Genomic DNA, 27,961 nt, shown 5'->3' with positions numbered 1-27,961 from the left:
TGTGAAATGGGAGAAAATATTGGCATATCATATATCTAATAAAAGGGTAATATTCAGAAGATCCAGATAACTCCTATGACTCAACAATGAAAAACAATCTGATTAAAAACCAGGCAAAGGACTTGAATAAACATTTCTCCAAAGAAGATATATGGTCAACATGAAGAGATGTTTAAAATCAGTAATCATTACAGAAATGCAAATTAAAACCCACAATGAAGCTAAATGAAAAGACAGCCCACAGCATGGGAGAAAATATTTGCAAATGAAGAAATCAACAAGGGATTAATCTCCAAAATACACCAATATCAAAAAATAAAAACAAGCAGAAGACTTATACACTTCTCCAATGACATACAGGTGACTGAAATGCACATGAAAAGATGATCAACATCACTATTTATTAGAGAAATGTGAATTAAAACTATAATGAGGTATCACCTCACACCAGTCAGTATGGCCATCATCAAAAAGTTTACAAACAGCAAATGCTAGAGAGGGTATGGAGAAAAGGGACGCCTCCTCTGCTGTTGGTGAATGTAAATTGGTACCGCAACTATGGAGAACAGTAGGGAGGTTCCTTAAAAAGCTAAACACGGAACTACCATATAACCTAGCAGTCCCATTCCTGGCCATACATCTGGAGAAAACTAATTCAAAAAGATACTTGCACCCATGTCCATTGCAGCTCTATTTACAGCAGCCAAGACATATAAGCAACCCAAATGTCCCCTGACAGGAACGGATGAAGAAGGTGTGTGTGTGTATAAGTACGTGGGATATTAATTATAAAGAACGAAGCGATACCATTGGCAGCAATGTGAATGGACCTAGAGATTATCATACTAAGAAAGACAAATATATGATGTCACTTATGTGGACTATTATACAAATGAACTTATTTACAAAACAGAAACAGACTCTCAAGTTTTGAAAATAAACCTGTGTTTACCAAAGGGGAAACTTGAGGAGGGTGATAAATTATGGACACAGGATTAACATACACACTATATATAAAGTAGATAACAGCAAGGGCCTACTGTGCAGCACAGGGAACTCTACTCAACATTCTGTCCTGATCTGTAAGAGTAAAAAATCTGAAAAAGGATGAACATATGAATAACTGAATCACTTTGCTATACACCTGAAACGCTGTAAATCAATTATACTCCGATAAAAATTTTTTTAAATCCTTAATGAGATACCACCTCACACCCTTTAGGAAGGCCACTATTTAAGAGAGAAAGAGAAAGGGAGGGAGGAGGAAGGAAATAACCAGCAGTGCCGAGCCTGCGGAGACACTGGCACCCTCGTGCACTGTAGGCGGGAGTGTAAAATGGCGCAACTGCTGTGCAAAACAGAGGCCCCTCCAGAAATTCAATACAGGATTGCCATACGATCCAGCGGCATGTTTCCAGGTATGTATACAAACATTGAAAACAGGATTTTGTAGAGATGTGCATACCCACGTTTATAGCAGTATTATTTGCAATAGCGACGAGGTAGAAGGAACCCAGACATCCACTGACAGATGGACGAACAAAACGTGGCAGACGCCTATGAGTATCACTCAGCCTTAATTTAGGAAGGAAATTCTGACACACACTACAGCGTGGGTGAACCCTGAGGGAGCTATGCCAAGTGAAACAAGCCAGCTACAAAAAGGTATTTCTCTTAAATGCGGTACCTCGTGTAGTCAAGACTCATGGAAACCAAAAGTAGCGTGGGGTCGCCAGGAAGAACGGAGTTACGTTACAAGAGGGGAAGTTCTGGAGATGCGCACCAGTGGGGGTTGTACTGTTCCTAGTGCTACTGGACTGTACGCTGAGAAATGGGTAAGATGCTGAACTTCACATTTTGTGTGTTGTACAGTCTTTAAATCTAGAAATCACTTCCTTCTCTAGTTCTCTCTGTTGGGGAGTAGGGGGCGGGGGGAGAGGAGTCTGGAGAGGTAGGGTCCCTTATGAACGCCCGCTGCCACTGCGGAGCCTGAGTCCTTCCGAGGCTGGACCTGACGGGTCACCCAGATGTGCAGCGTGCAGCACACCTGGGCCCAGTTCCTGGTGCTGACCTGGAGCCCCGGCCTGAGCCGCCCAACTGCGTTCCCTCGCGTGTTCAACAGGGAGGACCCTCCTCTCTCGGGGTTGATGCAGCTGTGCACGCAGACATCCAGGCTCTTAGCGCAGGGCCCGCAGAGCCCCAGCACCTCTGCGAACGTGGCCAGCCCTCCTCAGCACACTGTCCTCTGCCGTCTCTCTGACCAGACCTTCTTGCCCTCCCTCCTCCTGGGTGAAATATTCCTTTTCTCACTTTGTGGTTGAATCTGAGTCATGAAAACTGGGAGCAGCCTGTGCTGAGAACCTGCTCCATGCTGGCACCTCCCCACTGTCCCTCTGCAGCCAGGCTGTGGTTCCAGACCGTGCCCGCTCCCGTCCTAGCCCCCGTGGTGCCCCCGCCCCACGCACAGCAGCCAGACAACCCTGCGGACCACCCCTGCCGCCCCTCCCCTACTCCAGGGGCGCTCTCTGCTCCCTTCTGGCTCCTTCTCTGTTTGAAGCTGCCTGTCAACATGTCTGTCTCCCCTTGGCCTTCTCACCGGGCAGGCGGTGTCTTGTGTGTCCCTAGGCTCAGCCTGGGGCCTTGGGGCACGCAGCCTGCTGCCCACCGAGCACCGCGCGGCCTCGCCCTCTCCCGCAGCCGCTGCCTCTGGTCCCTTGCTCGGGCCTGGCAGAAGCAAGGTCCCCACCACCAGCCCCTCTGGTGCCCACGGTTGCTGCATCACTGGCTTTCTCCTGGCGACCTTGGTGACACACTTATGTCCCCTGTACCCAGATAAACTCTTGTTGCCAGCCCTCCCTGCAAGCAGCCCCTGCTTCCTTCCTGTCCACCCCCAGGGCCTGTGATGGGGGGCCGGGTGATGCAGCAGAGGGAACAGGTTCCTCTATCCCTGCTTTGTCCCCAGATGCCACTGCCGTTACCCCTAAAGACAAATGATGGGAGGGGGGCTGCAATTCTGGAAGACAGCTCAGAGACAAGTGGTGGCTGATGGCACCCAGGGGCCCAGAAACCTAAGTCCCTGCAGGGAGCCAGCCGACCAGGGCCCTGGACACGAGAGGGTGAGGACAAGGTGGGGGGGGGGGTCAGTCTGTGCAGGGAGCAGAGACCCCCATCGCCCCTCTCCCCAGCAGGGGGAAGGGTGCGTTACTGTCCGGAGAGGCTTGGTACTGGGGGGACCAGGCCCAGCTGAGGGCGCAATTGAGGGGGCACCCTGAAGACCAGGAGGGTGGGAAAGGCCAACTTGGGGATTCAGTGGTTAGCCAGGCCCCCTGCCAGCCACTGCCACCCCCGCCCCACCAGTTTCCTATAGGGCGTCTCACTTTTCAACGTGAAAGGCTAGCCAAAGATTATTGAGACATTTGAAGGAACCCTCTCAAAGAAACAAAAGAGGAATTTTGGAGAAGGAGCAGCAATACAGGGAAAGATAAAAACTTAAAGAAATTCACAGTAATTAACATCTTCCCAAGGAGGAGAGATGGTATTAAACAGTATGATAATGACATGAGGGAACAAGAAAAAGATCCTAGAGATAAATATGACGATAAAATAGTTTTAAAAATAATAGTTCTGGAAGGTAAAGTAGACTACAAAGAGACAATTGGGAGATTCACCTGGGTTATGCACCATCTGAGCTCTGGAGATGCAGGAAGGAAGGGGAGGGACAAAGGGTCCCGGCATCCGCGATGATGAGTCTTCAGACAGAGATCTGTGGCACAATGAATGGAAAAAACCCGCAGGGAGGGTCCTCACTATGGGACCTCACAATCCACGGGAGAGAAGACCACCCTAGAAGCCTCCCGAGAGAAAAGCCTGGTTCTGTACAAAAGACTGTGGGTCCCAACCACCCTGAACAGCTCAGCGTGGCTTTGGGACATCAGAAGACAAAGAAGAGATGCCTTTAGAGTTCTGAAGGAAATTCTTTCTAGAATTCTCATCCTTAGTTTAGCCGCTCAGTCGTGTCTGACTCTTTGCGACCCCATGGACTGCAGCATGCCAGGCCTCCCTGTCCATCACCAACTCCCGGAGTTTATTCAGACTCATGTCCATTGAGTCAGTAATGCCATCCAACCATCTCATCCTCTGTTCTCACCCTATGTACACTATTAATTGAGGCTGGTAAAGAAGCAGCTTCAGTCAAATGAGGGAGTCAACCAAGAGGGCGCCGTGGGACCCAGGGATGGGGCTCTGGGAGAAGCCTGGGGAGCCCGGGGCACCGCAGATCCAGGCTGGGGCAGGAGGGACCGGAGCCACAGCCCCAGGGAAGAACAGAGGCGACGGGTGGTCAGGGCGGAAAGGATTCTTACGGCGCTTCCAGAAATCATGAGGCCGAAAGACTGTCAGAGAAACTTGAGCAAAGCACAAAAAAAGAAGAAAAAAATAGCTGAAACAATTTTTAATTCCAAGAAAAACAAAAAGTTGTCCAAGAAAGGAAATTAATCATAGTACACTCTGTGCTTTATCCGAGGGCAGTGTTTACACAGTTGTGATGCTGAGCTGAACATGGACTTTACCAAGATCTGTGATGCGAGCCCTGCTGGAGGAGTGGGGCCGAGTGACAGGCGCATTTAACCAGACTCACCGAGCGTGCGACGTGAACTGCTGCACCTCACTGTAGTCCCCTGAGGCAGGTGGCTGACACCACTTCCTGACAGTGCAGGATACCGAGTCCCAGAGGGGTGACGTGGTTTGCTTAAGGTCACACAGCTGATTAAGTGGCAGAGCCAGGATTTTAACTCAGGCAACCTGGTTCCAAAGTCTGTCCATTAACCTAACACTGCTCACCTGCTTTGGGGTAGGAAGGCAGATGGTTTAAAACATCAGGAAGCTGCGGTACAACCAACAATGTGGAGATATTAATAAATAGCAAATACAACAGTTGAAAGGCTTAACCGGGTCTCTGCAAGGGAGTGGGAATGGGTAGAGATTTTATTTTTCTTGTAAACTTACTTGACTACTTCACTTTATGGACACATTGGGCTTCCCTTGCGGCTCAGCTGGTAAAGAACCCGTCTGCAATGCCGGAGACCTAGGTTCGATCCCTGGGTTGGGAAGAGCCCCTGGAGAAGGGAAAGGCTACCCACTCCAGTATTCTGGCCTGGAGAATTCCACAGACTATATAGTCCGGGGGTCGCAAAGAGTCGGACACGACTGAGCGACTTTAATAAAAGGAAGAGACGCTAGAGCCCCAGGGCTCAGGGGAGCAGTCCCCCGCCAGCCAGGCCCAGCTGTGTGGCCCCAGTCCTCACCGACCTGGGACTCAGCCCCGAAGGCCTGGGTGGCTTTCGGCGCCCTCGCGGCCCTTCTTGTTCTCTGGTCCCCAGGAGGAGCCAGGAGAGAGCAAGCCGGGGCGAGGGGGCCGGAGGGCCGAGGTCACCTGGGAAGGGGGTGAGGGCCTGCTGGGGCCCTAGGACAGGCTGGGGGGGGGCCGGGCCGCGGGCCACCAGGGTTCTGGGGGATGGTCTGGCGAGGGCAGGGGCATGTATCTGGGTTCAACCTGGAGCTGCTGCTGCAGAATGTGCTGGAAGGTGGGGCTGGCTGGTCCTCCTGCCACTCCTCCCGCCTCTCCCCACCCCCCGCCGTCTCGGTCCTCCCCAGGCACTCCACCCCCTCCCTCCCTGTCCCTCAGCAGTAGGGGGCCTGTGTCCCCTCTCCCCTGTACCCCGAGTCCAAGTTCTCATTCACACCCTGACTTTCAAACCCGTACAGCCGCCCGACGCCCCCCAATGCCAGCCTGGCCTCCCTGAGCCATCTGGAGCTGAGCTCTATCAGGTCTCTGCCCTACGCAAGGCGGGCTGCTGAGGCCACAGGGTGGGCAGGGGCAGCCGTGTTGGCTCGTGGGCTCTGACCATCCGCTGCAGACACCCTGAAGAGATGGGGCAAGGCCTGGACCCCCAGACCGGCTCTTGTTTGCTGGGAAGAAGGCCCCGTCCTGCTTGTTCAGTGTGGCTTCCCCAAGGGCCACCCGGCCACATGGCTGGTGGCAGGGCCTGCCTGGCACACCAGGGCTGAGTCCTGCAGTGTTTGGTGGGTTGGGGGCCAGCAGGGCAGCAAGGTGCCAGCCTCAGATGAGGGGCCTGGCCACTGAACTTCCCTGTTTCTGTGTGAATCCCTTATACTTGATCACTTTTGGTCTATTATGTAATGGAGTCAGCTCAGACCCAGGAGTGGGTAAATACGTACCTTCTCCATTGCAGCTGAGGTCACTGTGCTGAGTCCCAGGCTGGCATCCTTAACCTTGGGGGCCCTGGAGAAGGAAGGGATGCTGAGAGGTGCGGTTAACGTCATGCCCGGGCCAGAATGTAAATTGAGCGCTGAAACCGGAGCAACCTGTGTCACCGATGACAGGTGATGATTCTATACAGGTGTACATACACACACACGTATGTGCCATGTATGTGCTAATCACAGCACATACATATCTACCTCTATATGTGTGCATATATTTGTGTGCTTCTCATTTTTTTTCTGTAATATTTGTTTCAAGTTCTTTCATTGAAAACTAACTTCACGAACCTGCAGCCCTGCGGGGCCTGAGCCCCGAACAGCCTGTCTCCTCCGAAAGTCTGATCTCAAAGCCGGCCCGTCCTCCGGTACCCCGTCCGTGAAGGAAGGCCACTGGGGAGCGGGGCCGACTGCGCCTACCCCTGACCTGTCCGCCGTCTTCTCTGCCCGCAGCTCCGGCCGCCTGGCCCCCGTGTTCGTGTACGGGACGCTGAAGACAGGCCAGCCCAACCACCAGGTCCTGCTGGATGGCGCCCACGGGCATGCGGCCTTCCGGGGCCGGGCCTGCACGCTGGAGCCCTACCCGCTGGTGATCGCGGGCGAGCACAACATCCCACGGCTGCTGAACCTGCCGGGCCGCGGGCACCGCGTGGCCGGTGAGGTCTACGAGGTGGACGAGCCGATGATGCGCTTCCTGGACGAGTTCGAGGGCTGCCCCGACATGTACCAGCGCACCCGCCTGCACGTGGCCTTGGAGGGCACGCGCGCACCCCTGGAGTGCTTCGTCTACACCACGGCCACCTACCCGCCCGAGTGGGTCCACCTGCCGTACCTCGACGACTACGACTCGCAGGGGAAGCATGGGCTCCGCTACAACCCACGGGAAAACAGATGAGCCCCGCGGGCAAGGGAGGCCGGGACCAGCCCCGAGGGGCCGCACTCGCTGAACGAGGGCGCCATAAAGCCCCTGGAAACGGGTGCTTGAAACAAATACTCTTATCTGTCGGGGTGGGCGGGGAAGAACACCTCTTTTTCAGTGGCAGCCGATTTCCCAAATAATTTGGAGGTACTGATAACAAAAGACTTTCTGAAATCTGTCTCACTATGCTGCTTTCTTGCTTGCTGCTTAAAGAGCATCTTGGGTTTGAATGTACCAGATGAGAAAAACTAAGGACTTTAATTCCCCTAAATGACATTTGAAAACTCATGTTATCATGCTTTTCTGATTATGCTGGTTTTTTTTTTTCTTTGCTTTGCTTTAATCTGAAGATAACATTTAAAATGAATATCAAGTCTGTGTGACAGCTAGATTTTAACAGCCCTGCTGTATTGATTCTGACCTGTAGCACTGAGAAAAGAAAAAATTTTAAAGCTGATTTTAGACATCTCAATGTAATAAAAGAACCTCAAGAAACACATGCTGTATTTTAGAGTTCTTTTGAATGTATGACATCATGATGATTAAAGATCATATCAAGTTGAGAAATTGAATATGAAAGTATTGGTGCTACTGTTAGCCCTCTTTCTGAGTCTGTTTGGTAGCAGGTTCTTTTCCTCCTAGTCTAGCACAATAGCAAGCACACACTTGCCGGCAAAGCAGCTGAGCACCCCGATTTCAGAGAGGCTCACTGGAGCCCTGCCCCAGAAGGGAGCTGCTGTGGGGGAGGAGCTTTCCAGAGAAGAACTAACGCATTAGTAATTAGTTCTTCAGGCCTGACAAAAAGCTGGGCTTCCAAATACAAACAGCACTCAAAATAATTCTAGCACGGCATGGAGTACCAATTACTACCCATCTCCATCTGACACTCTGTCAGGGTGGCCTCAAGGCCACGCACGACTCTGCCTCTGCTCACTCACCAGCAAGCAGGAAGCGCATCCTGAGAGTTCCAGACCCGGATGAAGGTGCAGCTGCTGGTCCGGGTAACCTCGTTCTCCGTCGGGAGAGCTCGCTCACGCGTCGACTTAATAGTAGACTGAGATGGCTAACTGCATCTGCTCCAGAAGCATGACTGTTATTTTTAGCCCTTTTTTTCATAATTGGAAACTCGCTTCACAAAAACAAAAAGGAGAGGATGGGAATCCCTTGCTGGGCTCTGCAGCCCCACCACCACCACTGGGGCCTGGGAACCCTGACTGGGTGCTCGCGCTGGTGCCCTGGGAGGGATGGGGGGTCATGCCCACGGGCTCAGGGGACCCACACTCACTGCTAGACCACCATGAGTGCTGTCTGGGCTTCCGGAGATCATGACCAGCCAACCACAAGCGGGACTCAGGGCCTCAAGCAGGATGAAACAGGTAATGAGATTACAAGGTGGCAAATGCTCATTTAATGAAACTGAAGGCAAAGAACTGGGATTTATATACATTTTTAAAAAGCATCCCAATGAAATGCTGGTATTTTAAAGCCTACAGGCACAGCCCGTAGCCTCTTATGTACACGGTCTTCATGCAAAAAAAGGGCAAACTAGTATTTAGACAAATGCTCAGTTTTATTGATTTCATTTGGACACTAGGAAATCTCACAGCAGAAGTACAAATCATATGTACAAGTATTTATATCAATAAAAAATTTCCATTGGTGATTTTTTTGGCAGAACGTTGGTTTTGACTATATGTGGAGTAAATATGACCATGTAAAATCTGCCGCACAGGGGTGTTCCTGCCGAACGCCTGAATAAATCGAGTGTGAAAGAATAATAATACAAATGGCTAATTAAATTGGGTGATGACTGAAAGGCTATAAAGGCTTCATTCCAGTTCCACGAGCAGGTCTCCTTCTCCAACTGTGTCTCCAGCTTTACAATGTACCGATTTCACCTTGAATTTGAAAAAGAAAAAAAAGAAGAGGGGAGAGTAAGAATTACTAAGCAGACCAGGAGGAAGCAGTCTTGTCCAGGTCTGGAAGTGAAGGCGCAGCCGGGCAGGTGCTGGAGCGCAGGTAGGAGGCCGGCGGTGGGGGCCCATCGAGGGGACCTCGCTGAGGGCGTCCTCACGTGGTGGGGCTGGCCCTCGCCCTGCCTTATCCTCGCGGCTGCTAGAAGCCGCTGCGCCCCATGTTGCTGCAGTCCTCTGCACCGGGCACCCCGGGGTCAAGGCCAGCGAGGACGATGCTGGGTGAGTCTCCACCCCCGCCTCCTGTCTCTCTCAGGTTCAGGTTTGGAGAAATGCTCCCTCACGGTTAATGGTAGGAAAAAAGAAAACCAAAACCAAACCCCGCACACAATTATCCAAGAGTCAGAACAGGTATTAATCAACAGCAGAAGTGCCGGGGCCTGATCCGAAGCGTCCTGTGAAGGGAAATGAAGTTCTCAGAATGTGGGCCAAAAGCTGTGGCTCCCACGACGTCACCTCTGTGCCCCGGTTTCTCCTGATTTCAGTCAGCTTTTGCTTTCCCAAATTTGTATTCACAGTTAAAACTAGACAGCCCACTTGACTTGGTGGTTCTTGCCTGGATGTGAGGATGAATTAGGTTAGAAGTAGGCGTAAGGTTAGAAGTCACTGGCCGTCTGAGCAAGTGGCAAAACGGCCACAGCTGTGGGTCGGGTGCCCTGGCCTGTGGTAGCGAGAGTGGCCTTCATCCTGAGTTCCAGCCTGGGCCTTTCGGGAAGAAGAGAACCTACGTAGCAACACTTGGAAGGCCTTGTTCCATGGGACTGTTTGCACTGAAGTGGCTGCTTTTTTTCAGTAACCTCAGACATGCAGATGACACCACCCTTATGGCAAAAAGCGAAGAACTAAAGAGCCTCTTGATGAAAAAATAGAGTGAAAAAGTTGGCTTAAAGCTCAACATTCAGAAAACTAAGATCATGACATCTAGTCCCATCACTTCATGGCAAATAGATGTGGAAACAATGGAAACGGTGACTTATTTTCTTGGGCTCCAAAATCACTGCAGATGGTGACTGCAGCTATGAAATTAAAAGACACTTGCTCCTTGGAAGAAAAGCTCTGACCAACCTAGACAGCTTATTAAAAAGCAGAGACATTACTTTGCCGACAAAGGTCCGTCTAGTCAAAGCTATGGTTTTTCCAGTGGTCATGTACGATGTGAGAGTTGGACTGTAAAGAAAGCTGAGTGCCAAACAACTGATGCTTTTGAACTGTGCTATTGGAGAAGACTCTTGAGAGTCCCTTGGACTGCAAGGAGATCCAACCAGTCCATCCTAAAGGAGATCAGTCCTGGGTGTTCATTGGAGGGACTGATGCTGAAGCTGAAACTCCAATACTTTGGCCACCTCATGCGAAGAGTTGACTCATTGGAAAAGACCCTGATGCTGGGGAAGATTGAAGGCAGGAGGAGAAGGGGACGACAGAGGATGAGATGGCTGGATGGCATCACCGACTCAATGGACATGAGTTTGAGTGAACTCCGGGAGTTGGTGATGGACAGGGAGGCCTGGCGTGCTGCAGTCCAGGGGGTCGCAAACAGTCAGACATGACTGAGCAACTAAAATGAACTGGCTGCTTTTTAAGGTCTGGAGCCTCTGGTGTTTTGACAGCTGTGTCCGTCATAATGCTGTGACTCAAGAGTAGAGGGCCTGCTTCCACTGTGAACCGGGCCCCGGGAGGTAAACTGGCCTCTCAGGGCAAGAACCGCCAGCCCCAGGCAGGCTTGGGCCTGCTCCTCCGCCCTGGGGGGCAGGACTGAGCAGGCAGGGCAGGGCCAAGGTGCAGGTTCATCTAGAGCCCCTCAGCACCCTGACAGCAGCTGGGAATCCCGTGAGACTCTGGGCCCTGAAGACATCAACCACGCGCGGGGCGGGCTCCTGGCTCCCTGAGGGAGCTAAGGCCGCGTTCATTTTAGGATCAGATCCCCAGCCTGGCACACTGGCCCCTGGCGTGCATCAGACACATATGCTGGATCCCCCAAATGTGGCCAGGTTCTCATCACAAAGGGACATCTCGTGACAACAGTGCAGCGTAAACGTCAACTAATCCCGAGGAACGCACAGAACAGTTTTCACAGGAACACAAACCAACACATTCTCATTCACGTCTTAGAAAGCAATCAGGTATGGCAAGCAGGATTCCCCTGGAGCCCAGATCACACCAGTCTCCCCAAACTGGGAGGAGACTGGGAGCAGTCGTCCGAGGCCCCCTCCAGCTGGGCCCGGCTCTGAGCCTCTGTCCTCCCGGCTGGGGTGGGACTGGGCGTCCCCCTTGGCCTGGCCCCTGAACACGGGTTTCACTTGCTCTGCGTAAGGTAGACGGAGGTCGAGTCTGACGCCAACTCCACGGGCGGCTGACAGTACCTCTCTGCCAGGACACCCACCGTACCCAAGGCTCCAGTGCCCTTCCCAGGAGTGACCACAGCGCAGAACACGGCCGGTCTACACTGCTGTCCCCACACATGAGCCATGCCTCGCTCCGCTGTGCGGTGCTTCCAAAGCAAAACACCCTTCAGAAAAGCACTGTTTTGCTATAAACGGTGCCTTTCAAGTTGGGAAGAATGATGAAGTTACGCTTAAAAGGACTTTTCTATTTTCTTCGACAGAAAGTACATTTAAGAAGTTTTAACAAATCTCAATGATACATCCCGCTCTCTTTTTTTCCCCCCTCCCTGAATCGTGAAGTCCCACATGTGTATGTGGGCCTTTCAGTTCCTCTTGATCTAAAATTGAATTGTTCTCTTTGTGGAGAAGTTATCTTGAAGAGTTGCATTAATTTCTGCAATCTCTGAAAACCATTCCCTGCTGGGTCACCTACGTCTCAGATAACTCACTGCCTTTAAGACAGATGTAAACATTAAAAATTAAAGACCCCTTAATTTGAAAGACATTAAGGTGAAGAACAATTGTTCTTCAACCCACCCCCTCCTGCACCCCGGACGTCACACAGACTCTCCCAGGCCCGACATCTAGGACTCCAAGGTGGAGGCTCCGCTTGCCGTCAAGGTATTGGCCCTTGGGGACGTACCTTGCCAGTCTTCCCGGCCGTCATACTGTTCTGCATCTTCATGGCTTCAATCACACAGATTTCCTGACCTTCTGCTACCTGGAAAACGCACAAAGAGGGGACAGGCGTGTGAAAAGCATTCGAATTTCGCAACAACGTTCAAGAGGAAGGCTGTTGAGAGAGTCTTCGTCAAAGCTCTGAAATATAATCTCAACAGCAGCAAGAGTCTCTTAGTACTTGGGAATTCCCTGGTGGTCCAGGGGTTACGACTCTGCGCTTTCACTGCCGAGGGCCCCGGGTTCCATCTCTGGTCGGGGAACTAAGATCCCATAAGCCATGCAGCCAAAAATACAAACAAAAACAGTCTCTAATACTTTATATTCCAAGCACATCTTTGGGGGACCGCAGACAAAGGCCCTTCCCTTGTTAAGTTGTCATCTGAAAACCACCCGTGACAACTGGAGGTTTTGGGTGTTGCTGGTGGGGCTTTCCCCAGGGAACCTCTGAATCAACTTCTGCCAAAGAGATGTGACAGAAACAGAATGTCTTCCCCTTAATCGAAGCGTCCAGAATTAACACGTCTCTACAGACAGAAAGACCCGTAGTTTCCAGTGGCGGGGAGGGGAGTGCCTGCGGATGGGTGCAGGGTTCCTCTGGGGGTGACGACATTCTAAGACTGGCTGCAGTGATGACCGCACGATTGTGTGAAGAGGCCAAACCACTGAGGTGCACGCCTTACGCGGTGATTGTATTGTGTGTGAGCTTCACACTGGTTAAAGCTGATAGCAAACGGCGGACTTTCTGTCTGGAGCCCTGGGGGGCTGGGAACCAGAGCCAAGCATCCAGGTCACAGGGACACCGTCCCAGCCTTTGCAAGACAAGCAGGTGGCTCCCGGGAGGGAGTCACTCCTCCATGGACCCCTAGCGCCCTGTCCCCTCCTTGCAAGGGGCACTGACTGCTGTTCACCAGCCGGTGTGGGGGAACTCTAGGCAGGGCTGCCATATAAACCCCTGGGGCTCAACCTGGGACTCCCACCCAGGCCTCAGGGTGAACAAGGGCCCTTCTGGGTCTTCTTTCTCTGCTCTTGACGGGACAGCACCAGGAGCCAGGCTGCGTTCTCCTCCTCTCTTTGTGGAAAGAGCCCCCGTCTTCAAAATGAGAGAGCTGAATCTCCTGGGGCACCCGGCTCTCTGGGGGGCTGCTGGACGCCAGCGCCCATCCCGTGTGGCAGAAGTGCCTGAGAATGTTCCTTCCCCAAAATCCCCCGACGATCCCTGAGCCCCCGAGGCCCCCTGCACCGCACAGGCTGTCTCGCTGGCACCAGCGCTGCCTGAGCCCGCGTGCTCCTCTCCTCTGCCGGTTGGGTGGCGGGCTGCTGCTCCCTGGCACGGGATATGTGGGAGGAGAGGGGATGCCAAGCTTGGCGGCTGGCACGGAGGCTGGAGAGCTGGGCAGACACGTGGCACCCGCGGCCCTCCATGACCTACCAGCGCCTGCCTTCCAGAGAGCCGAGAGCCAACTGCGGGGTCTGTCCTCACCACGTGGGGGGTGTCAGAATGGCCAGCCCGAGAGGCAGCACCTAAGAGCCTTTTTCTCTCTTTTCAGAGGCAGGAGGGACCTGGCGAGATGGGAGGAGCCCCGCTCACACGCCTGGCGGGCCCAGACCACGGCTCTCAGAGGCAGCAGGTCCAGGGCTGGCCGCATACAGCAGCATTCCCACCCGGGACACGGGTTCCGGCCTCAGGGCCCACGGAACTTTCTGGGAAGTGGATCTGGAATTCAGCAATGGAAGTTCCGTCTAAAAAATTGTGATGGGTTCTCCGCCTCTGGGCTCCGGGAGCTCCTTCCTCACAGAGGGAGCTGCAGGCGCTCGCCTGGCACCCTCGCCCAGCTGGGCTTCCTCACTGGTGTCTGAGTGCCCAGAGCCCGCCTCTCTGTCCTCAGCCCCACGGGCATCTCTGCGGCGGGCACCAGCGTGCCCCTCCGGCAGCTGCTTGGCACAGCCGGCCAGACAGAGCCCCTCACCGCTGCTCTACGGGATCTTCCAAAAAGTGAACTCGCAGTTAATGCGACTGTGAAAAGAGAAACGAATGGACCTGGGAGATTTCCGGTGGCCACACAGGGGGCGTAGAAGGGCTGGGGGACAGGCCACAGCCTCAGTCCAGCTCAAGCCGGCTACGCTGGAGGTGCAAGCAGAGCCTTGGAGCCTGGCGGCGGTGGAGATGGCCAGAAGCTTCTGGGGCTCCAGTGACCTGGTGGTCCCAGCGGCTCTGTGTGCCAGCAGCCAGGAGGGGACGTACAGGCAGCTGCAAGGGGTGGGTCCCCAATCACCCACCAGAAAAACACAACCTCTGATCCAGCAGAGATACTCGGGAGAGGTGGGCAGGTCCCCCAGCGAGAACCACGCCTTCTCCCAGGCTGTGTCTTTCAATCGACTACGAAAAAGAAACCAATGAACCTGGGAGGTTTCCAATGGTCATCCAGGGGGCGGAGACCAGACTGACAAGGGTGCCCAGAAGAGTTGCTTAAAAGGGCTTCAGAGAAAGTGCCTGCGGACTGGAGTGCCGCCTGCCTCGGGCCCTCCAGGCTCCCTCCTCCTCATCATCCTGTCTGCGCTCCCTCCTTCTTCCCCCACCTCTGCTGGCCTCGACTTGCATTCTCTGGTGGAACTTTAATTCATGTCTCCTTCTGCGCTCACTCACTCACGCACAACAATCTGCTCTGTGGCGTGCTTTTTGCTCCTTAGTCCCTAAAAGAGGAAAAAACTCTGGGTAAGTTGTTCCCTGATGCTCCACCAAACAGTGAGACGCGCTGCGGTCAGCGGAATCATGTTATGCACGCACGCACACACGGCACGCAACCGTGTAGACGCACGTGAACCTGACCTAAATTCAAGCTATTTCGTCCCTCACCAATCAGGCAGGGAAGCGAACACAGTACAGGCCGCACGCCAAAGAACAGAGACAGGGGCTGGGACTGTGGCTACTCCCCGGACCTGCGGGGCCCACGGGCTCCAGCGCCAACAGTCATCCGGGCGGCAGGACACAGGCCTCTCCCCTCAACAGTCTGGAAGCTTCCTCGTCCTGGGGTGCCTTTCCCCCTCCCCTCCCCGAGCTCCAGGAGCAACGGAACACCGCCCACATCTCCCCCGTGTGCTCGGAAAGCCGGGAGGCGAGCTGGCTGAGCAGAGAGGGTGCTCGACGGCCGGGTCTCCACCCGACAGCGCGCACGCGGGGCCAGGGCCGCCGCGGGGTTTGCGGGCGCACACTTCCCCGACACACCGGTGGATCATCTCATAACAGACTTAGTGATTGTGACAGGACGTCTCCAATGTCGGGCTTACAAAATGGTCACAAGCCTCATGCAAGTCTTTTTGATAAACCTACTCGGCCTGATGTATTTGGCCGCTCCCCGTCTAATTGGTGTAAAGTTTGGAGGTCTGAATCCCGTATCTTTCATCCGGCTTATTGCGTCCTCTCCTTTGACACGGGGTCAGGGTTCACATTCGCATCCGATTATCGGAGCGCACTCATTAGGCGGGAGCCTGCCTTGCTCCGAAATGAGTAAGCCGCGGAGAAACCTCGGCCCATTTACTCGGCAGATTTTAGCATGTTTGGGAGGCCTGAATGTCACCCGGCACGGCTCTGGGCTGAAGAGTTTCAGACATCTCCAGCTGATGATTAATTGTGAGTGATGGGAAATAAAATCCAGTAAAGCCAGCTGCTTGCCATGGTCGGCAAAATGACTCTAATGGATATAGGCTGCCAATTTTCCAGTTTTACTGGCAAGTCTTCCAAGTGTAATTAAGGGAAGTTATAAATGATATGGAAATCTATCAAGTTCCATTTATTTTCAGAGGACTCTTTCCCCAGAGACTTTTATCTTCAAGCTTATAGTCGGCTTTGTTGTGCTAATGATTTAAACCACTTCTTATTTCTGACTAAAGCGCCCAATATCCTTCCACCGGGTTTGCTATACTCCCTCCCCAGAGAGGAAAGACACAGAACCTTCTCCAGCACGTGTCCCTCTGGGACACTGTTCTGGCCGGAACGCATTTGGCAACTTGTATCGTTCCAACTGCAAATGCAAGGAGAAAGCCCCAAGAAGGTGCAGTGGGAGAAAGGGAGGAGAAACGGGGGAGAAAGAGCTCCTCCAAACATAAAAGGATGCCCCCACTGACCTCAAGTCCAGACTTGAAAGCTGCGCTCAGGACCAGACATTCATCAGAAGGTGCTGTAGCTCACTAATGTTATTTGATTTGGAATAAAAGCATGAAAATGATGGCAAAGGCCTAAAATTGGAGATGTGAAGGATGACTGCACAGTATTCCATTTCTCAATTTCATCCTTCAGAGCCACAAAATGGGGGTGACACAGTGACGGGATGAAATTTACAGTAACAGCTGTGGTCTTTCCACACAAGGGAGGCCCTTCTAATGGGCTGAGGTCTGTTTTGAACAGACGGGGAGTAACAAAACAAGGCTTCCTATTAAGAGTGTGCAGTCATATTTCTGATGAAGAAAAGGATGGTAGGAGTCGGATTTCCTTTAAGACGGTCCCTATCCTCTTCTGTCATCCACAACCAGGGCTGTTTTTAAGGCGTTATCCTGGAAATAGAGGAAAAAGGCCACAAATGGCGTGGAGGGTCCCCCCCCCACCCATAAGCCTACTCTCTAGCATCTCTAAAGGATGCATGGGAAACCGTGCCAGTGGCATATGGCTTTCTACTGCGCTGAACATTCATACAAAAGACAGGTTCATCAGTCATTGGAGTATCTGGATAAAAAATTAGCTCCTGATGGATGGTATTTTGAGCTTACCTGCTGCTAGTACATTACCAGAGAAACACAGGTTTTGAAACCCACATGACATTAGAAACTGCAGACCATGAAATACGACACGTGCAGGAGCACATAATGTACGCCAAATTATACAAAATAATAAATAAGCTGTTTAAGCCCTTTGCCTAAAACTGGGCCCGCTGCAAGGAACCCTGGGTCACTTCTACGCAGGCCAATTAATGCACAGCATCTGCTGTATAGAAGCAGGGCACGAAGCACTTCCGAATGATTTCAGCAATTAAAAGAAAAGTGTTTCCTGCCTGTTCAGACAGCAACTGTTTCAATGCAAGAGTGAGCACCAAATCACTGCATGCAGCTGAAAAATTAAATCCCTTTTTTTGGGGGTGGGGGGGAAGAAGGGTGGGTGGGAAGAAGAATTTTTATGGAAAAGGTAGCCTTCTTTTGTTGTCCTACGTTCTGTGTTTTTCTGCCAAATTAGACAGAAGGCTCGGAGGGCTCACCGGGCCGCCCTGGTCTCCCCTTCTGCTGCGCTGGGCCACCCGAAAGCAGGGATCAGTGTCAACCCTGCTGCCGACTCCACAAAAGTGAAAATCCTTCAATTACGGTTTTAAAGGCTGTGCGACTGAGAACACAGGTGTCTGAATGCAGTGCATTTTGAGGCCCTTAGATCTGAAGACAGACGCTGTTAACAGCTACAAGCAAAAGGCATCTTAGATTTGGTTAAAAAGCAATGCGAGGATCTGATTATAATAACTTCCTCTTTCTGAGCTGGTGAGATAGGCTGGGTAATATCCCCTGATATTTCCTGAAGAAGAGACGTGCATTCACATCCCAAGATCTTCATGTAAAGAGGGTGGGAGAAGAGACCCCAGGAGACCGGGCAGTGTGTAAGCAGTGATGGAAGGAACCATCATCAGATTACAAAGAAAGAGCGGGCAGGCGACGGAAACGCTGCCAAAGCCCTTATCTGCAGCGTGAGGCCTCCTTTACTGGGTCTGGGCACCCAAGACTCCCTCAGGAGGCTGCTGAGGGGAGAGGCACTGGCCCAGCCCGGCACTCCTGGGGCCTCCTCGCCCTCCCACCCAAGGCTGCCATCCTGACCTGGACACAAGCTGGGCATCAAAGCAGGGAGCTCAGAGTCTAGGGCAAGAATACAGAGAGGCGGCCAGTACAAAACGTGTCCAGCTTTTCGGGAAATTCCTTAAAATTAAGAGAATTACTACTTCCCACCACCCCAAAGTGAGCTCAAAACTGGAGTCAGAACCTCTAAGTTACAAAGAGAACCAGTTAAAACTGATGTCACTGATGGTACCTTTAACAAATCACTCTGAATTCTCAATCTATGTGAAATATGCTGCTTTAAAGGACTCTGTGAGACAATGACCTTTTAAAATTTATTATTGTTACTATTATTTTTAGCAAAATGGCAAGAGAAGATATTTGGAATCTCCTTAAGGTTGGGAATCGTCATCTTCAAAACCGTTTAAAACAAAGAAAACATGTCGCCTCATCCCAAGGAGATCCCTTGAAAAATAAAATCAGATGCCAACTTGTAGACATGCCTACAATATCTGACTGGTCCACAGAAATATTTCATTTTATACTGATCCTTGTCAAGTTAAAACTGTAAAAACTCCCCAACTGTTAACCACCCACAAAAACTCATCAACAACAGTCAAAAATAAATGTCATCTGGAGAAGATAGAAAGGCCAAATTCAGGATGGCCATTCCTCTGAAGAAGGCAGGGCAAGAATTCTGCTGGGCAGAGGCCACAGGGCAAGTTCTCCGTATCGGCCACGTTTTGTTAAATAAAATCTGAAGGAAAATATGGTAAAGGTGAGCAGAGAGCACATGAGTATCTGCATTATTATACTCTACAATGTTCTTTATGTCTGTAGTATTTCATAATTTAAAGTTGAAAAATGTTCCAGAACGAGCGCATGAAGCTAGACCTGCCTTGGAATACAGCCAGGTGTGGGTGAGACACTGGCAGCTTACGCAACACACTGAATTGCCCCCGCTATGTAAAAGTGGAAACGATGGCAGTTCTTTCAGGACTGGACACCCTAGACTCTGCAGACTCTATCCAACACCCAGGCCCAGTCCTCTGCCAGGGAGATGTGGCCCTCAATACTGGGCTGCGTGAGGACGAAGTCACCCCCACCCAGCCCTTCTCCTGTGGGAGACCTGCGGGCAGAGGCAGCCTCAAAGGCGAAGGGGAAGGGCTCCTGGCAGGTTCATTCGAGGCTTCCTTCAATCTGCCGTAAGCGCAGTCACAGGTGGTTTAGGGATGCTGGGCAGCTCTGAGTGCTATGCACACACCCGTGTCTCCAGAGCAGTGGCCGTCCCCACCCGCCCCGCCCCCCAGAGGAACACGTGCCCGGAGGAAAGACAACCAGCGTGAATCCTGGGGGGGCGCGCCTAGTACTGATTCCACACTTTATGTTCTCCTTGTGCACTTTATAGAATATGCCATTTTTTGTTTGTTTTTTGCCCAAGACAACTGTTCATGAGAGCAGCAATCTCAAACAGTTAATTACCCTTCTGCTAATGGTCAGTTTCATTACAAAGTGGATCTTCCTCATCTCAGCCCCACTAAACTACTCCAAACTCTTGTCTTGCCAATACTGTTCAGGCTAAGTGGTTTAAAAAAGCAGCAACAGGTACTTAATACCGATCTATGATTTTACCTGGTCTGACAAACTAGTAACTTACAAAATAATAATTAAGAAAGAAGGAAATGTAAATGGGTATACAGGCTGCTTCTGGTTCATGTCTCATAGTTTGTGATGTATTAGATGGGTACTGTTGTTTTTTCTTTTTCTTGTAATTTCCCATTTTATTTAGGTATAACTGACATGAGTATACTGTATAAATTTAAGGTATATAGCAAAATGAGTTGAAGTTCATATATCATGAAATGAGTACACCACAATAAGTTAATATCCATCAAGCTAGATGAGCATTTCTGATGCAAATCTCAGATGACTGTAGAAGCTAAACAGAACTAGAAAGAATCTTACTCAAATGCAATATTAAATATCCCCATGGTTGCCTCACTTTTATTTTTTGTTTCTGATGTCAAAGTCAAAATGAAAATTGCACCACAAATTCAGCAGTGGTGAGTCTAATGCTGGGGGAAAAAAATGTATTCAGCATCATTCTGAAAGAACATATTAATATTTTTGTTCAAGAAATTATAAAGACAGTAGTTTAAAAACGTAAAACAAGTTATCTTTTAAATGTTAGCTTTGATTATAGAAGTGCCCCTGGTTTATGATATTGTTAAAGGTATAGAAAAGTAGGTATTTTTCAAAATGAAAAATCAGTTATTTTAAGATTATTTTCAGAAGGAAGATGAAAAAGGCACATAGGAAAGGCATATAAAAGTCACTCTGGCAACTGTTTTCTGAATTAAATGTGTGATTCTAGCTGTTCTCAATCCACCCTGACTTCATTTCTTGTTGGTTTACATGCTTACAAGCATTCTGCTGCTGCTGCTGCTGCTGCTAAGTCGCTTCAGTCGTGTCCGACTCTGTGCGACCCCAGAGACAGCAGCCCACCAGGCTCCCTGGTCCCTGGGATTCTCCAGGCAAGAACACTGGAGTGGGTTGCCATTTCCTTCTCCAATGCATCAAAGTGAAAAGTGAAAGTGAAGTCGCTCAGTCGTGTCTGACTCTTTGCAACCCCATGGATTGCAGCCTACCAGGCTCCTCCGTCCATGCAATTTTCCAGACAAGAGTACTGGAATGGGGTGCCACTGCCTTCTCCATATATGCATTCTACTACTTATGAACTAGCATTCCCTCCCAACATATTAAAAAATATTATATAATAATTAAAAAAACTGATTTCCCTACCACATTTAATGTTAAACAGCATGTAATAGACACTGAAAAAGTACTAGCGACTTTTGCTGTGTGAACTTAAAATGAGCACTGAGGAGTAAAACCCAGCCTCTGTGCTGGGGGTGGGGGGGGGGGGGCAGGGCGCGTCCTCTGCCCACTGAGCTCTCTGGCCACCTCTAAAGGGCCACCTTAGCTCATTTTGTCCTGAGGCCCTTTATGGTCTTTTAAAACTCTACTTCGCAGAACAGATTTGCCCTCATTCCCTACGTGACACGCTATAGTACCAGGCCCACCATTCCAAGACACGTTAGGTTCTACTTACACTAAGTATAAAAATGACAGATAGCTGGGATTTAAACTATACAAAATAACATTACAAAGAAAAACAGAATGCAGGTAGGCCCCTCCCTGTTCTCCTGGTCAGTGTTTTCCTTGAAAATACTCAGGGATGACTGATTCCATTATCTTTCTACTGATAAGAGAGGAACCCTGGCCCAGCTATTGTTATTGCTAAGAACAAGACAACACGCCCCGCAGTGTTAAAATAATTTTAAACCTCAAAACTGGCTACAAGAGTTATTTTCCTGCAGTGTCCTCAGGTATGGGCCATGCCTTTGGCCCAAGAAAAGTTCCTTGTGTTCTTATCACTCAAGGCAGCATTAATTGTAGAAGCTGTTAGGAGAGCAGGCAATTAAACGTCTCACACCCTGCATCTGGTTCAGGTCTTAGCGGTCTGGGACATTTTTTACAAATAATAACTCAAGGGAAAATACTGTTTTATCAAAATACAATGATACAGAATCTGAAAGAAAGTCCTGCAAGGACCAAAGTGGCATCGGAAGCTGGAGAGAGAAATTAAAACAAACACCTGCCCTCCATGACCAGCCTGGGCACACAGGTGCGCACTGAGAAGCAAGGTGACCAGGGGGCAAGTCTGTGGACCTCCCCCCCAAAGCCCGTCACGTGCTCTGTCTTCAAAGAAATACTTAAAATAGAGGCCCCAGTTCCTTCTCAAGGCAACCCACTCTTGAATACCCACATTTGATTATTGGTGCTGGTTTCTGATGTCTGAGCTCCCCCCAAATGAACCAAGACCTAATACCACACTGTCCCATTTTACTAAAATGCTGTGCTTTCCCACATTAAATTATGAATCAGGAAACGGAGAGTATGAAGGCCAAACACTTGTGGTCTCTGGAGCAGCTAGGCCAGGAGGAAGCTCTTGATGTAAAGAAGTCTGCGGGCGGCTCCCGTCCTCCAGGCTGAATCCCAAGCCAACCCCCATCTCTCAGCAGGAGCACCGCCCCATCCTCCTCCCTCCTCTAAGGCCCTGATTCAGGTGTTAGAAAAGTAAGGATTTCAGTGACTGTTTCTTTCCTAAGTGCAAATGTGGTTTTATAATTAAAGCCGCATAATTAGAACTGACAAGCTCAGGATGGCTGCATACAGCCTCTGTGGCTTCCAGAAAAAGCTTAAGGAGGAAAATGAAAAAATAAAAACAACCAAAGCACGACTCCCTCCCATTGTTTACCAGCCTACACTTCTAGTCGCTAGGAGATTCCACTGACTGTTCTGCTCATGGAGTGGGTATAGGCCTTCTCAACCTCAAGGCCAAAGCCTTCAGAAGGAAGCGATACAAGGCAATCCCCAGCGCCATATTCAACCCAATCTTGAATCTGCATCACCTCTCCCAAATCCTTGACGCTAGGTAGCCTAACAGTCCTAAAGAGGGCTTTCTTCCGGGGATGTCAGTGCTTTCAAACGTAACAATCCCCAGCTCCGAACCTCTTTTAAAAGCCGGTACTTCCATTTCTGTGTCATCAGGTAAAGCAGTTGTTGGGTCAGTTTTCCAACTTCACATATCAGTTTCAGGCCTAATCATTTTAAAACAACTGAAACCAATCATTTTTTGCTCATATTCGCCTACTCCAAGTACTTTTTTTAGAAGCTAATGCCAACCAACTACATTAGTTTTTCTCAACATTAATTTACTTACGTTAATAAAGAAACAGAGAGGCAGTTTTCATATCATGTTTACAGGAAAATGCATAAATGCCTGTGACATAACTGAGACACAAAATGGAATCACCATATCATCCACTGAAGACCATCGTGCTTGGCTGTGCTCTCCCAGCACAGAAATAAAATCGCAAGGACTGAAGTGCTCCCTGAAAACCTTCCGGTTGCATCTTTGTTTTCATTCTACTTTCAGTGCTGATCAATAGATTTCTATCTGTTCTAGGACAATGACTGTATCCTACCAATCTGTCCACAGCAAATGACCTGGAGACTGAACATGTGAGGAAATACTAATAATATACCCTTGATTTGTGCCTTAATGTCACATGGTCAAAATGAAAAAATCCAACCTCTGATCCTAGATTTTATTTGGGAAGTGCTCTGGTACCACAAAGATTACGGCAATAACTTTCCTTAGCACCCTTCCCGTTTATTCCAGGATGCATGCCAAAAGTTCCCCCATTGTGGGGGGGGGGCGGTGTGTGTGCTATTTCTTGGTATGACTTCTTCAGGAATGCTTAAACCACAGAGAGATAGAGGGTAAATAGGAATTTTAAATAAGTGCTTCCTGAGACGCTAAATTTGCCAAAGAAACAATGGATCTGGCCTTATTTCTGTTCCAGTTTCCCTGGGTCGTTGGGGAGGAGAGGCGCTGAGACTGTGATGTGAAATGCTGCACAAGGAGTGTACAAAAGCTCCTCTGCTGTACTGTGGGGTGATGTGACTCAAGACTGGGACCCTGCCTTGGCCTGTCCCGCTCCTCCCCCCGCCCCGACAGACAGGGACAGTCCTTACCAGGTCCCCAGGCTTGACAGAGAGGGCCACCACCACGCCAGGCATTGGGGAGCGCAGAATGCTGCTTGTATCCTCGGCAGCTTTTTCCAGCATGAATTTGTCCAACTCTGCAGCAAGTTTGGTGAGTATACGCACCTTGTACTACACAAAGGGGGAGAAAAAAAAGTGAGATCACACGATGAACTTTTCCTCCTCCAATGCAGCAATTGTTCAAAATCAGTTTGCAGCTTTTAAGTTACATCACCTCTGAAGTCACATAGTCTTTCACTATTGCACACGGAAAGCAAAACGCATTCGTTTGCTTCTGCCCTATGTTGTGAGCCAGTTGTGTATAAAATTTCTTGAAAGCGGAACAAGTCCAGTAATTCATTAGTGACAAACAGTAATTATCCTGGATCATTGAGAAAAACATCTTAAAACCTTACAAAGAAGACAGAATTCTCCTGTATTCCCTTAGAAACTTTTCCCAGTGGACACATTCTGCAGCTGGGCCGGCCAGCAGAGAGGCGGGTGATGCCAGCACTCACCGGTAGGTGGCAGCAGACGGCTGTGTCAAACCCCCGGCTCCCCGAGACAGCGGCTGGACCGCGTTATCAGTAAGTTAAGACAAAAGGTTTTGGTGTTCATTTGGGGCAAAAGAATATTTAAAATTCAGGGTTTTTTTCCAGTGACATAAAACATTATATTCATGATTGAAAAAGTTACTTTTTCTTTTTAAGCACAACATTACGTGGTCTTTCCAGCGTTAACATCATGGTTAGAGTTGATGAAAATGAAATACAATGTGAATATCCTCTGCACCAAGAGACAATATTTTTAAAACCACTGAGGGGAAACGATCCGAAAGCCCGGGACTTCAATGGCCCATTTTCTAGGTGAGGGGCACATGAAAGGCCCCTCAGTCCACCAGAACCTTTCTAATACAAGGAATTTCTGCCCGGCGGGGGGCGGATCCTAGATCTCTGTGAATAAACACAGGAGCCAGGGTTTGGTCTGTCCAAACAGAGACAAGACACGGTTGGGGGAAGTGTTGCTTGCTCAAGTTGGAACCACCACCTGAAGATTTTTCTGATTCCTACCAAAGAGCATCTCCCCTGGGGGCAAGGGAGATGGCATGACCAGGCAGCTCCATTTTGTTAGAAAAAAGCTGTTGTAACTCAAAGACTCCTTGGGTATTGTGATAGCAGGGAGGCAAAAGCCAAATGGAATCACCCTTCATCCTGTCCAGGGCGGTGGACATCTCTAAGTGTGCGCTCAAGGCCTACTTTCAAAGGCATGGGGGGGGGGGGCGGAGGCTGGGGGCAGGGAGAGGGCCCACGGAAGAACTTGATGGCCTAAATTCCAAGTGGACTCGTGGTGCTGTGACAGGTTGAATAATTACGTCTCCTGCGTGTTTTCCTTTACTCCTGAGCATGTACTTTGCAATCCAGACGTACACGTGTCTGCCAGTTTCTGAAGGATATGATCCTTAAGTGAAATTACAGCGCAAATAAAAGCTTTTTGCTCCTATTAAAATTCATCTGAGTCATAAGTGGCAAGGGAAAAAGCAAGGAGAATGCACTCTGCTGTCACTCTAATAAACATTCTGGGCAGAGGGGCTATTTATCAACGACAAAATGCACCTCAAAGTCCTTCATTAAATCTATGGGGGGGGGTGGGGCTGGCTTGACTGTGGGAGGGGCGGAGAATATAATTGTACCAAATTGCATAGTTTTAATATCTGCGCTCTGAATGCCTTGGAAAAGCAAATCCCACCTCACTAGACACATCAGAGTCAACAACAAAGTAACAAAAAGTTACTCGTCTGGCTGACATCCTCCGGTGTGGCTTCTTCTTGGGACTGCTCAGCGCTGGGTCCAGCTGGCTAGTTTTCCCCCAAGCATACAGATCTTTTCTTGTGTTTCGCACAATTTGACTTCAAAATGTGAACTCGGGGCAAGGTTATCTTTCTACACCCAGGATAATTTGATTTATCACACTTCACCATGGAGGATACCCTTAAAAACCAATGTTAGCTGCATCCCAAACCAACCCTTTCGGGTAAATAAAGTGCCAGGATTGTCCCGAGCACCAGTGCACCCTAGAAATGACAAGATCCTGACTACAACTGGATCCTTTTTACTATTTTTGTAATTTTCCTATCTGGATTCCTTTCTCCGTGGGACTCCTGCTTTGCTTGGAAGGAGATGTAAAAGAGTCACAGAACTCAATGCCTTTGGATGCGGTCTTTGTTATTGATGAGATGTTCCTTTTCCTTTTGTATTTGTTTATTGTTCTTAAATCTGTTTGGGGGATAAGCGACTTATTGTAATCACAAGCAAAAAATAACAACGGGCGTAAATGCCTTGGGAGAGGCTCTGTTGCAAACAGTTGGCTTTGAGATGACCTTTCTGAATAGAAAAAGCAGCGGTGGAGAAGGTTTTCGTTTTAAGATTACCTTTGATGTTGTCCTGGCCCTTCAGCGTGCCCACACAAACACGCCTTCTCGAAATGATCTCTGGGCTGGCACTGTGGCGGGCCAGGGGGCGCCGGCCAGGATGGGAGGTGAGCGGCAAGGCAGCACAGAGGCCCATCGGGGTGAATTGCGTGGTGAGAACTGCAAACGCTTTCTGATGCCCCAGAAAGGGAGCATGTACACGAGGGCTTTCAGAGCTTATGATCAAAACAGCTATTTATTGGTATCTCTGAATTCTTAGGGGGCACAGGCAGAGCAGTCAACAAGGTGAGAGATTTCAGGAAAATACCCTATGATGTGTGCGCACTTTTATCCTATGCTAAATATTTTAATATTCCTAAGGAGTCCCATAGGACTTTTCTGGAGAGTTTTGCTGGTAAGTTATTATTTTCAAGCAGGAAAGTGTTACTCACTCAGTTGTGTCCGACTCGTTCGGACCCCATGGACTGTAGCCCGCCAGGCTCCTCTGTCCTTGGGATTTCCCAGGCAAGAAAACTGGAGTGGGTTGCCATTTCCTTCTCCAGGGGAATCTTCCCGACCTAGGGTTGGAACCTGGGTCTCCTGCACTGCAGGCAGATTCTTGACCGACTGAGCCCGAAGCAAGCAGACAGACCACCAATTCGCTGTTTTGGGGGTGGCTGGCCAGGATGCTAAAGGTTCACTGATGAGAGAGAGAAGCAATCTTGGGAGAAGCCAGAAGGTTCTGCCCTCCTCAGGTCTGGAGAAATGTCTGCTTGATGCGGAGGCTGCTTGCTGGCCGGGGGAGGCTGGAAGCTGAGCGGCTCCAGGTCCATCAGGAGGGAACCTCACCTTGTGGATGTGGGGAGGTGCTCTCTAAACCACAGGCAAATTATTAAGTTCCTGAAAACACACTTCTTAGTGTAAGTTGGAGCAGAAAACAGGTGCTCCCCAGAGCTCCAGTTCCTCAACCTAGGCTTTATCTAGTAACCGAATCATGGTCAAATAACCCCAGCTCCGCCTTTTAAGCAAATTCATTTTGTAGTGTCTGCAGTGAAAACCCATGTCTAACAAGAAAATTTCTCCCTAGAAAGTTCAAAAGAAAGAGAGAAAAATTATACCAGACATAAAAAGGATTGGGAAGAAAATAAGAGATGGACAATTAAAAGGAACACAGTGGAACTGTGTTAAAAATGAACATACAGCTCTCAACAGGGAACCTGAATCAGGAGGGGAAAGGTGGTGAGGCAGGGGGTGCCAGGTGGGGTGGTTGCTAGGGGAGGAGTGGGCCCGTCATAGTTTGGGGGGAGAGATGCTTTTTAACCAGACTTGGTTAACGGAAACATCCTGCCAGTGGGCGTGCCCACTCCTGCCCAGCACACGTGCTGCTCGGTGCCCCAGGCAGCAAAGAGCCCTTTCGGCCGGCACACTGCACTCAGATGGTCACACAATGCACCGTCTTGCGGGTATCGGTTGGGTTAGCATCTGCATCTCCTCATAGAGCTTAAATCCCCGTGCTTCTTCCCGAGGCCTCCACACATACCAGCGGTTTTATGCATCCCGCGTGCCTGTAAGACTCAGGGGCCTGGGGTCCCCTCACAAGATGAGTGCTTCCGGTTTGTTTCCTTATTTTTTTCAGTTGTGACTTCAGAGGCTCCTCTGTCGTTCCTCACAAAGCAGGCTCAGCTCCGGTCTTCCCTCCCTGCGTCATTCTTCCCAGAACAAGAATTGTATATACGTACAGTGATGCTCTGCTCGTGGTTTTCATGTCAACCGTGGGCCCGCGCAGCCATCACGGACTGAAGGATAAACGATGAAACTTCACCATCAATTAGTTTACATCAGTTATCTTAACATCCTGAAGCACTGGCCTTACACTGCACCTCGGCCCTGGCTAAGTAATGTGGCC

General features: G+C 50.0%; 2 protein-coding genes across 4 annotated transcripts in view; one reads left to right on the top strand and one right to left on the bottom strand.

Moving 5' to 3' along the window:
• The window catches only part of GGACT (gamma-glutamylamine cyclotransferase), a 48,730-nt gene extending 41,033 nt beyond the window's left edge, over positions 1–7,697 (top strand). For all 3 annotated transcript variants that reach the window (XM_040267411.1, XM_040267410.1, XM_040267409.1), the window contains exons 3-4: positions 6,252–6,402; positions 6,733–7,697. In XM_040267411.1, the coding sequence (XP_040123345.1) occupies positions 6,317–6,402; positions 6,733–7,174 (528 nt within the window). In that variant the 5' untranslated portion in view covers positions 6,252–6,316 and the 3' untranslated portion in view covers positions 7,175–7,697. The remainder of the gene's footprint in view (positions 1–6,251; positions 6,403–6,732) is intronic.
• A 1,052-nt stretch (positions 7,698–8,749) lies between these two features.
• PCCA (propionyl-CoA carboxylase subunit alpha) overlaps positions 8,750–27,961 on the bottom strand; it is a 381,462-nt gene continuing 362,250 nt past the window's right edge. Inside the window, exons 22-24 of the mRNA XM_040267408.1 lie at positions 23,640–23,780; positions 12,196–12,273; positions 8,750–9,096 (exon numbers count right to left, since the gene is read on the bottom strand). Of these exons, the coding sequence (XP_040123342.1) occupies positions 9,028–9,096; positions 12,196–12,273; positions 23,640–23,780 (288 nt within the window). The 3' untranslated portion in view covers positions 8,750–9,027. The remainder of the gene's footprint in view (positions 9,097–12,195; positions 12,274–23,639; positions 23,781–27,961) is intronic.

Source organism: Oryx dammah, unplaced genomic scaffold (genome assembly GCF_014754425.2).
Source record: "Oryx dammah isolate SB20612 unplaced genomic scaffold, SCBI_Odam_1.1 HiC_scaffold_24, whole genome shotgun sequence".
Classification (NCBI taxonomy): Eukaryota; Metazoa; Chordata; class Mammalia; order Artiodactyla; family Bovidae; genus Oryx; species Oryx dammah.
Note: the sequence above shows the minus strand (reverse complement) of the source record. Positions and strands in the feature narration are given on the sequence as shown.